This window comes from Orycteropus afer, unplaced genomic scaffold, assembly GCF_000298275.1.
Source record: "Orycteropus afer afer isolate SDZICR_OR568_19922 unplaced genomic scaffold, OryAfe1.0 scaffold00052, whole genome shotgun sequence".
NCBI lineage: Eukaryota > Metazoa > Chordata > Mammalia > Tubulidentata > Orycteropodidae > Orycteropus > Orycteropus afer.
Genome location: NW_006921639.1, coordinates 14132853 through 14144364, shown reverse-complemented (window position 1 = coordinate 14144364; position 11512 = coordinate 14132853). Strand labels below are relative to the sequence as shown.

Below are 11512 nucleotides of genomic sequence, written 5' to 3'. Positions count from 1 at the left end.
AATAAAAATAATTTAAAATGCTAGAGGCTATACATGACTATTTTAGTATGTTCATTTATAAATGAAATCATTTCCTTTTCCAAAATACATGGAAGCAATATTCAAGGCAGACAAAGAGAAAGATCTGTCTACTTTTTCTCACAATTCTTGCTCATCCTAACGTTGCCACCAGTGATTCAGCATGTAAGAGGAAAAAAAGTCACATCACCATTTATGAAGTTTGTCAGGCTTTAAAAAAATAGTTCTGGTCTCCTGGGAGTCAACATTCATCTTCAACTTCTCTGATTGGTGGAATCAGGCTGCTTGTGGATTTATATTGGTTGATCTGGTTAGCCATGTGGGTACTCATGGGCTTGATTTGAATGTTTCTGGGATAGGCATTATCCGATTCATCTGTAAACCATTTCTTTTCTGCTAAAGGGCAAAACGGATAGAGAACAGGAAGGAAAATGAGAAGCTTAATTAGTCCTAGGGTAAAGCCGTTGGGAAGTTCATTGAAAAAATGCAAAAAGGTATTTGATAGAAGCTGACAGTGAGTAATTGCTGAGAAACAATGTAGGGAGAACCCAGACCTTTAAGCATACTTCTATGCTGCCTCTAACAAGTTATAAACCAAGTGTGCCATTGGACTTTGGAGGCTCTATGGATGGTCCACAGAGAATAAGGTAGGGCTGGAAGATGAACTCTGGCAGTGTTCACTGGAGTCAGATTAGTGGCCTGAAAAGCTTAGGTGGGGAGAAGATGCTGCATATATCAAATATTGAGTGTGGACATCATGCCAGAGGACAAACTCATACACTCATTGATTTGAGTGGAACGTGCAAGGACAACATCTCAGCTGCAGAGCAAGATCTAGAATGTCTTACAGAATCACCTCCTTCCAGCCTTGATTGGGCTATGCTTGTCACAAGCATACTTCAAGGTTTATCTCAACTATATTACTATTACGTTTCTTTTGCATACAGTTTTGTGGTCTTAAAGTAAGCACACAGAAGTTATTGGCTAATGAGAGTGAAAACCAGAATAGTGACCACTGTTTTAAGAGAATTTTGAGATGGCTTTCATTTCAAGAAAGAAAACTCTGTGTTGTTGGAAAGTTTTGAAAAGGATCCTAGTGGCAGTGTCTTAACTGAGTATAATAACCCAATTTGTCAACAAGGGAGCTCAATAAAGTCTTTGCATTTCATTTCCATCCCTAAATATAGAAATGGCTTGAAGGGATTGCTGAGTCAGGGCATTTAGGGGCTGAGGAGAGAATGAAAACCATCTAGCATCCTCTTAGCAGTGTAGTGCTATTTGATAGGACTCAGCTCTCATCCCCGCCTCTTCCTAAGATGGGCATTTTCTGGGACATTGGTTTTTGTGTAGATATGGAGGGACTAGGTAAGTCAGACATTCTAAGTTAGAATCTTATGCCTCATTTTAGTGGCTGAGAAAAAGCAAAGAGAAAAAAGCAAAAAGCTAGTTTCTTCTGCTCTCAAACACACCCACTGCTATAGAGATAATGACCTCTCCAGAGACCTTTTCTGCCAATCAGAACAATTCTTAACTGTCTTGCCAATGGTCCTGGCCTGATTTGTTAATAAAAGCTCTCACCTGGCTTGTGTGTGTGTGTGTGTGTGTGTGTCTGTCTGTCTGTCCTTTTGGTTAATTCTAAATTAAATATTCATGCTCAACTCATCACTCCTGTGCTTGTTCCTCCTCAGCCCATCCTTGTTCTTGCTACTTCAAGTGCCCTGAGCCCTCTCCATGAACATGCTGTCTCTGGAACTGGGTTGTGCCTGGGAGAAAGCCTTGCTCCCCTTTGTTCGGCAGCTCAGTTTACCTCTCAGTAAACTTGCTGCCTCTTGGCTCTTCCTCTGCCTCCTCCCCTTCTTCTCTCCTGCTCTGGCTCTCTCACCTATTATAATTAAGTTCACTTTGATTTGAACAGATTGGACGATAGGAATTCATAATGCTATATCCTCACAGTGAAGCTAACTGATTAAGTGCTTTAAATTATTCCCCCTGACAGAATGATAAAGTTACAATCTGTTCTGAGATGATCTACAGCTTGCCAGACTCCTACAGCTTCTTTCTACATTCATTTATCTTTTTGTCAAGCAGAGTTTTTTTTTTTTTTTTTTTTTTTTTCCCTTCCTCCTAAGCTTCAATTCCATAGATCTTTTAAAGTCATCAGCACATCTGAATTATTAATGAGGCTTTAGAGGCAAGGCTCCTGATGGGCTGGTTAAGAAAGGTTGTATAGAAATCTGGGACTGTGTACACATCAAAATAATTTCAGCTCCATTTAAAAAACCATTTAGTTCAAGTGTGACATAGATGAACCATTATGCATTTGTGGAAACCAATTTTTTTGTGATCTACGATTAAACTAACCTTTCAGAGAGAGTAAAGTGTGATGGTTATCATGTTTTAAAAGCATTGCCAGACCGCTGAAACAATTTCAAAGTATGACTTTTTCAAATGGTAAATGTGTAAAGATGATTTTCAGGGAAGTGGAGCCTGGAGTCTGTGCTCTGTTTGCCTGAGCCACCCTTGGCTTTGGCCATGCCATAACGCAGACTGATTGTGCAAAGGGATTTAGTGCTAGGTTGGACATGCCAGGTTGGAAGGGAGAGTGAACTGTGCTGATGGAAACGACTAGGTCTTTTGGGTGAAAGACCCAAGGCAGCTGTAATTTGCTGAAATTTTTACAACTGTTGCAGAGAATAATTGTTCAGAATTTAGTCTGTACAGTTCAATTCAGAGTTGGCATTTTGACCTTTCACGGCAAAGAGAGTATCAATTTCCTTCTGCTGTCTGCAAGAAAGAGAATATTATTTCCCCATTTAAGCGTTTCTCTTTCCTTTTAAATTTTTTGCAGTAAAGAAACCTAAGCATAGTAGCCTCTGTTTTGGCCATGCAGCTTCAACTCAGGGAAGAGCTGGGTTAAGGCAGATCTTAATGAGAAGGTGGGGTTTTATCATGCCTGAGAAATAGCTGTTTAATTCTGATGCCTTGTAAGATAGAAATGCATGTGTTGTTGAAGCCTTGGTTACTAGGATGTGGGGGAAATGGAAATGTGTTAGTGCTCTGAGCATTTTACAGAAGTGCCTGGTGGCAAAGGTATTCTCCCAAACAGCTCCACAGGAGCACACACTTTAATGACAGTCATTTTGCTACCATGGAAGTGCTCCAAAGATGGGACTGACAACTTTGTTTATTCAATCTCACCTTCCGAAGAAGAAACTAAGACAATGGGTGGCTACAAAATTGGCCACAAAGAAGAGGACTCAGAGAAGGAATTCAAATGAAGTTGTCAATGATAAATCCAAATGCCACAATGATTTCCAGGAGCTTTATTTTTATCCCTGACATTAGAAGAAGGAGCTCTGGTGGTGAAGTAGTTAAAACATTTGGCTGCTAACCAAAGGGTCAGCAGTTGGAACCCACCAATGGCTCCAAGGGAGAAAGATGAGGCAATCTTCTTCTGTAAAGATTTACACCCTTGGAAACCCTCTGGGGGCAGTTCTACTCAGTCCTAAAGGGTGGCTATGACTTGACAGCAGTGGACTTTTTTTTTTTTTTTAAACATTAGAAGAGCAATTGATATGGCTGTGAGTGCATCCTCACTCCCAGAGAAAAATAGTTCACTTGTTAATAAGCTTCTAGAAGGTAGGATGCATGATGTCATCACAGGGGCTACTACAATGCTACTACAATGACAGGCTGGAAGTTACTGTCACATGGCAGTTAGTGGTGTTTGGGAAGGAGTGGCATTTCACAATCTGTGGCAAGTGAGCTAGTACTGCAAGACGAACTATGGAAAAGAGATCTTGGTAGAAGAATGTCACTGCCATGGGGAGGTGTCATCTACCAGCCATGCCATGAGCTATCCCCAGTGAGCAAGCAATGAGGTGTAGGCCAAGGGAATGGCCTGGGATAGTAGTTTAAAGTTAAGCTGACCTAGTTTGCTCCTATCCTAGTTGCATGGCTCTTACTTAATTTATCTTAGCTTCAGTTTCTGCTCTGAAAAGGGGGGCTAATTGATAGGACCTTCCTTAGTATTGTTGCATGGAAAAAGGAAGCGAGTGCACATGAGCACTTACCACAGATCCAGATGCATGGTAAGTCAGTATGAGCTGTTAAGGTCATTAGTACTATTAGTAATAATAGCAGGCATTGTATCACAGTGGCTAAGGTCATAGACTTTAGTCTAAATCCCATCTGATCACTTACTGGCCGCATGCCTTTGAATAAATCTTTATGTTAGATTCCTCATCTTTTAAAGGGGGATATAATAGCATCCACCTCTGGTCTTCATGAGGATTAAATGAGTTACCATATGTAAAGTGCATAGAAGAGTGGCCCATTGTAGGTGCTAAAATGTTAACTTTCGGTATTGTTATTCTTAGTCACTACCGGGTGGGTCCCCAATTCATGGTGACCCCATGCACAATGAAATGATCAATTGGGTTTTCACTGGCTGATTGTCAGAAATAGATCACCAGACTTCCTATTCCATTATAAGCTTTCAGTACAGGTTGTCATTAATGTGACCACTATTGGCACTAAAAGACTCAAACAAGGATAGGTGGTGTTTTTCCAGGTATGATTGCAAGTGATGCCCTTCAACAGAAGATCTAGGGGTGGGAAAATAGAGTGTATTAATTGGAGTATTGCCTGAAGAATGTGGGTCATGACAGTAGAGATGAGAGAGGAGGATTTAGTTGGGTAGTCTTCATTGAGGGGGGGGGGCAGGTAAAGGAGAGGAAGGGGTGACCTGATGTTTGGTCTAGAGAGTTCAGGGCTGCCACCCACCTATAGCCCCTCTGTGTCTCTGAAATACTGTCTGTTCATGTGATAGGCACCCTTGCCCTACCTGAAAGGCCTTGGCAGCTTCCATTGCTAGCCTCATTGCTGAGGTTGTGGGGCTCAGTACAAGTGGTAGGACTTCCTCCAGCCAATGGCTGTGGGTCTGCAGGGATCCTGGGGGGTGGAATATAGTGGTGAAGGGCCAAACCTCTGTGTGGGCTACCTGAGCTGTCTGGAGCCCCCAGAAGCAGAGGGAGAAGCGGGCTGTGCTGTGTAAACTGAGCTGCTTTGCTGACTCCGGATTGCCAGTGCTGCAGAATTTAGCCTTTTCACATTACTACTCCCCAGAGATGAGTGCAGAAAAAGGGTGCAAAGGCATTTGGAACAATTGGTCCTCTTCTTGCTGGACTGCAAGACAAGGTTTGAAAAAGAAAGATTCCGGTTGGATAGAGAGGTAGAATTTGAGAACACTAAGGGTGAAGGAGGGAGCTCTGGTAGCATAGTGGCTAAAGCACTTGACTGCTAACCAGAAGGCTGGCGGTTCAAACCCACCAGCCCCTCCTCGGAAGGAAGGTTGGGCAATCCTACTTCCGTAGTGATACTGCCTCGGAAACCCAAGGAGGGGTCGCTATGAGTCGGGGCCGACTTGACGGCACATAACAACAACAACAACAACAAGGGTGAAGGAGGAGTTAAGGAGTAAGAGCAAAGGGTAAGGCTGCAAGGTTTCCCACTTCACATTTCTGTTTCTGGTGGTTGGTCTCGTGCTCTTCCTGCGCCTGCCAAAGCACAGTGCCCCACACCCAACTCCACTCATGCACAGGTGAAGCATGGCTGCTTCATAGAGATGAAAATAATTTGTGCCCAAGCTAGGGCACTTTTTATGAAAATTGTCTCACTCACTTGCAATTTTCCACCATGACTCCATCTGTCCCTTTCCACTCAAAGTCTAATCCTTCAATTTGCTGGGCAGGGCACATTGTCCTCAGTCCAACCAGGCAACAGCCAGAGGGCAGCCTCTTCACTCTTCCCTTCTGGGTACCTCGCTATCCAACTGGAATCTTTCTTTTTCAAACCTTGTCTCACTAAACCTCAGCTTGCGGTACAGCAAGAAGAGGATAAGCAACCTGTGAAAGTGTAACCTCTGCTTGGGAGACAAAGTGAACCAGTTCACTGACAGGTGCCCACAGCTGCTGCTCCATCATGTTATGACAAAGCAGGGAGGGGCTGTAAGAAACTGACTGAGACGTGGATTTGTACCCTGTTTTGACTTCCAGAGGCTCTGAAATTTTTGTATTCTCCTATATCTCCTTCAAGGGAACTTGGCAGGTTGATTTAATTGTCTCTTTAGGGATACAGGCACCTTTAGGCTTTTTCCATGGCGAGGAAGAGCCAGTGAAAAGGTTGTTCTGGTCATCTGGGATCGTGACAACCTGACAAGAGGCACAATCAGTCTTCTGCTTAGTGAACTCACTTGGCTGTTCCTCTTTGTCAGAGGCTGCATGCCCAGTTCAGCAACGTGCCAACAGCATGGCAGCACTGTGAAGCAACTAGAGGCGGTTATTGTATATTTTTGTTTTTAAAGATAAGGGGGCAAGAGTGATTTATAAAGTGATTATGTAAGACCTAGAAATGCTCAGGGTAAGTTTATTTTAAATATTTATTGAGCATCTATTATAGTGCCTAAGATTCTGGGTTATAATCTTTAATATTCAGAGCAGAATTCAAACCCTCTCCCAATTGTGGTAGAAATTTATATGCATAAATATCCAGCTTTCTTTTTAGCCACTTGAAGTGGCTTCAGACATGACCCTGTGTGTAACACTTGTTAGGGCTGTTGATGACTTCATGATCACCTGAATACTAAGAGGATTTCATTGTGTCTCCTGGTCTACTAACTTACTTACTGAACATTCACTCTTTTCAAAGCTTAAAGTAAATTGGACTGAATGGGTTACAAATTACTCCTCTTCTAGAATGGTGCAGATAATTGAGTTTCGAACTGTATTTCTTTTTAAATGCACTCGCTTTACTTCAAAATAACTCCTTTCACCCTTACCCACTTACTTTTTTTTGTTTGTTGATGGAAGGGGTAGTAAGAGACATAATATGAGAAACTTGTATTCTCCTAACTGATGAGTTCCTAAAAGAGGAATGGGCAGTCTGGGATCTAAAGGAAAACAATGGAGGAGATGCTTCACTCTGTTGAGGAAAGCATAATATACTAGTTTTGGCTAAAAAAATAAAAAAATAATAATTTTTCATCATTTCCAAGTACAGTCAACTCTCAGTTATCTACCAGTAGCCCTTGATTGCATGTGTAATTAAATCCAGGGAAGATCTCAAAATTCTATCTCATGCCATAGTCTGTTCCCACTCCATTCCAGTCACAATATCATCTCATCAGAGATGCTAGCAAATTGTATATAAAACACATTTTGAAATAATTTCTCTCTATCTGCCCAATCTCTGGTTGGGATTTGATAAACATCTAAAAAGCAGGTGGCACAATAATACAGAGACAGAATCATCAGCCTCCAGAAAACTGGATGTGGACTATTTAGTTGATACATACATCTGAACAGCTTTAACTTTAGGTCATATACTGATCCCAACATAGAGGAGACAATTTTTTTTTTTCTTATTAGTAATCCTCCCAATTTAAACCAAGAGGAGGAGAAGAGGTTAACAGAGAGACCAGGTTTGCCAAATGGAATAGCTGCAAATGTTTTCCAGCAAGGTATATCAACTGGCATCATCACTTGATTTAGTAGGCCTAGCCAAGATAAACACAGAGATGTGGACAGACTGATGGAGGGATGGGGCTGGGTTGGGGTGGTGGTATTGAGGGGGGGGGCGATGAAGGAAGCTGGGTTTCTCAACGGGAAAATGCTTTTGGATTTGGAGCAAGGTACCAAGGTGGGCAGGAAGGCCACGTGCAGATTTAAAGGCAAGCCAGATGGAGAGAAGTTCCCCCCAAATTACCCAAACCCCAAACCCAAGAACACCAAAACAAACTCTAAGGGATCTAGCAATAGCAGCCGCACAGCCTCATTGCGCTGAGCAGTTTAGAAAGTGGAGGAAGGAAGAGAAGAGGGGAAAGGCGTGGGAAAGGAGAGAGAGAGAGGAAAAAATAAAATAAAACCACAAACAGAACAATTTAAATAAAATTAAACCAAGAACAGAATAGAATTTGTAACTCCTTTTTTTTTTTTTTTTTTTTTTAATTTCACAAAAGTTTTCACAAGGACAACGTTATAGAAGAAAACCCCCAGCAGTGGCTAGGTCATGCAGAACCATTAATTGTCATACCTTGGCCCATTCTATTCATCCTTGTTGCACTTTAGAGAGAGAAGTAAGCTATGTGAGTTTTACAACGCTTTTAAACTGTCATATTTCCTGTTGAGCACTTTAACTGGCACATTCTTATAGTTATAAATGTTCTGAGGGCCTAACTTTATAACTTCCTTTGCAAAGGATGCATGAAGAGCTCCTCATGATCCAAAAGTAGGGGGTATATATAAATATATATACATAGTTATATATAGTTATATATTGAGAAATAGTTGTAAGTAATATATAAATCAATATATAGGGACAAAAATAATTTGAAAAACATCTTCTACTCATAGGGCTCTTTAATATACATGTATACAATTACTCCCCACCCCGTTACTGGTTTGACTAATCACTGCCCCCGTGTTTGGTGTGAGGGGTGGGGTGGAGGTTCTAGACTGAGCCTTGTCATTCTGTCAGTAAAAGTGCTTGTCAATTCACACAGCAAGCAAATCTCCAAAACTACCATGCTTGGGGGGTAGGGACAGGGGATCCAAAATCTAAACCCGAAGCATTCACCATAAAAACACCTTTTTAGAGAAGGTACAGCTGTGGCATCTTTCTCCTCCCCTCCACCCCTATTCTCTTCAATAAAAAGTTTTAAAGTAAACACTTCAAATATGTATACACCAGCCCAGGGCTAGCTCATCCATACAAATGCCAGAATTTGATGACGGTGGAGTTGACCAATTTTTAAGAATTACTGCACTGCCTAAAGCATGATTGGCATGCAGAAAATATCTGACAACTATATATTGAAAAAGGACACTGTTCCACCTTTCCTCTCATACTTGCTAACTGTAAAATAATAATAATACCATAATGCATTTGGCTCACTGTCACACACTTCTTATCCCCCATCTCATAAATGACAAGGAGCAGTTTTCGATGATCTTTATTCCCCTGGCTACGTGAGGTGGCCTATGCAGAAAGTTGGTGATGGGGAGTTTCTCCCACCAGCTTTCTGCTTTGGGACAGCCAGCCTCAGGCAGCTGTGCCAACAGTTTAGGGTGGTAGCTGACTTTTGTCTTTGTGGAGTCAACTGTGGCTTGATCCTCCTATGTTCTAGTTATCATGTCAGCTTTTAGGAAAAAATATGATCTGCTGCTGGGTTTATCTTCTTCTTGCAATACCACTGTTCCAGCCCCTGGTCCTAACTGGCATTGAGGCCCTGGCAAATCAGACAAAGGGGAGTAAAAAGGTCCCCTGAGAATGCGTGCAAAAATACTTGCTCTTTCCCGAGCATTATTTATTCTGTACATAAGGTAAGTAATTCACCTTTTAAAAGATGTAGAAGTCCCAGGAAGGCAGTTTTTTTAATGACTTACATCTGATATTTATGATACATATGGCTTTTCATCCCAAATGTCAAAAGTGAAAGAAGGAAAAATAGCTATTCATATGGCAGCATAAGGAGACAGAATAGCAATTTAATATGCAACCAAACCTCTTTTCACTTAAATTAAATCACTAGGATTTGAGACATTCACGAATGGAATACTAGTCTCTTCCTCCGTATTAACGTTAGAAATGTTCAGATGAACTCCCAAAGGAAAGTAGCTTTGGGACAAAAGGCCTTGGTGAGTAACTGAAAAATATCTGGTGTTCTCTTACAACAAGCAGGTGTTTAATAATTGTCTACACGAACGGTGAAAGGCTTTCAAATGCTCTGCCATAGTTCAGCCCAGAGAGTGGGAAACACTCGGTATGTGCTTGTTGCTTTTTGGTTGCCTGCTTCGCTTCAAATGTGTGCTAAGTTACTGTGTGTGTATAAAAACAACAACAAAAGGACAACAACAACAAAAAAGATCAAAACCCAAAGCACCCCGGTAATCCTGATGAAATTAGTATAAACTTTTTTCTTAAGTAAACTCACTTTGCGTCACCGACAGGGATCACAAACAAGTGTGCTGCCTTGTAATCTGTGAGCTATTTATGTCTTATGTCAGGAGCGTGTCTATGGGTTATTTTTTCCCCTAGAATCATAAATAATTTTTGGTCCGTCTGCTTATTTGCTGTTGTGCTCAAGGGTTTTATGGTGGTGAAATAAAAATGACAATCACATGCACACTATCATACATATGCAAAATAGGCATAAAAAAAGGAGGGAGAGAAAACTACAGAGGGAAATAGGAAAGTTACTTTTGGGAACACCAACTGGGGAAATGAGTGGCAGATACAGTTTCACACACGGTGGCAGTGGATACACATATCAAAGCCGCTCTTCCTGCACGTACTTCTGTTTGTCCCGGGACTCCCTGGACTTGGGGCGGTTCGGTCGGTTCACGGTGGACTGGATGGAGTGAATGGAGGAGCTCTTCTTGCTAGAGGACTGGGACGAGTGGGAGGAATGGGAGAGGCTGGCTCGGGACTGGCCGGCATTGTGGTCAAACTGCATTAAGCAGAAGATCAGGTCCGTGGGCACGAGCTCAAACTCGTATGGGGGGTTGGTGATGACATACCTAGACAGAAAAGGAAAGACGTTAAAGCGTGATGATAAGTTGGGGAAGCCACAAGAAGTTGTCCGCCTTTTATCAGAGGTTAAATTATTATCAGAGGTTAAATTAGCGTGCATGCCATGGTAATGTGAGAACTAAAGTGCACCTTTCAAAGCAACTAAAAAGTTCCCTTCTGACTTTAAGCAGCCTAATACATGGGCCTGCATGGACTGAGCTGCAAGCAGCTTTCACCCTAGAATCCACTTTTGTTTAAGGTTGCTCAATATCTTCCTTAAAGGAGCTCTGGTGGTGCAGTGCCTAAGGCATTTGGCTGCTAACCAGGTGGTCAGCAGTTCAACCCTACCAGCTGCTCCATGGGGGGGAAGGGAAGATGAGGCACTCTACTTCCTTAGCGCCTTAGGAACCCAGTGAGGGCTCATTATCAGCCTGAATTGACTTGTTGGCAGAGAGTTTGAGGTGTGTTTGCTTTTGCCTGCTGTATTGCTCTCCTCAATCTGACCAGGCTCTCACACCAGACACAACTGACAAAAAAATTCACTACGTTCCCTCTACAGCAGTGATTATCAAGGTGTTGTTTGTTGTTCTAAGACCAGATGGACAAGCATCACCTGGGAACATCTTATTATCAATCCTCAGGCCCCTACTGAATCTGAAACTCTGGGTGGGGCCTAGCAATCAGTATTTTAATGTGATGCATTTCCTCAGGTGCTTCTAATATGCAGCTTGCAAGCAAGGCTTAGAAACATTCATCTCATCTATGCTATGGCATTGCTGTAGATTGTAGTGTAGATGGGTGTTTTATGCAAACTCAATTCAATGATTTTACTGTAATGCATATTAGAAAAATACAAATAGCACAACTAAAATATTATTTTTGTGCCTAAAGTGATAATATTATAATTTCCTAAAAATAAATAATA

The 11512-nt window shown here is 41.8% G+C and overlaps 1 protein-coding gene across 1 annotated transcript in view; it reads right to left on the bottom strand.

Annotated features, from left to right (window-relative positions):
- Positions 1-389: 389 nt before the first annotated feature.
- KCNMA1 (potassium calcium-activated channel subfamily M alpha 1) overlaps positions 390-11512 on the bottom strand; it is a 1147148-nt gene continuing 1136025 nt past the window's right edge. Inside the window, exons 27-28 of the mRNA XM_007938677.2 lie at positions 10371-10595; positions 390-414 (exon numbers count right to left, since the gene is read on the bottom strand). Coding sequence (XP_007936868.1) covers positions 390-414; positions 10371-10595 — 250 coding nt within the window. The remainder of the gene's footprint in view (positions 415-10370; positions 10596-11512) is intronic.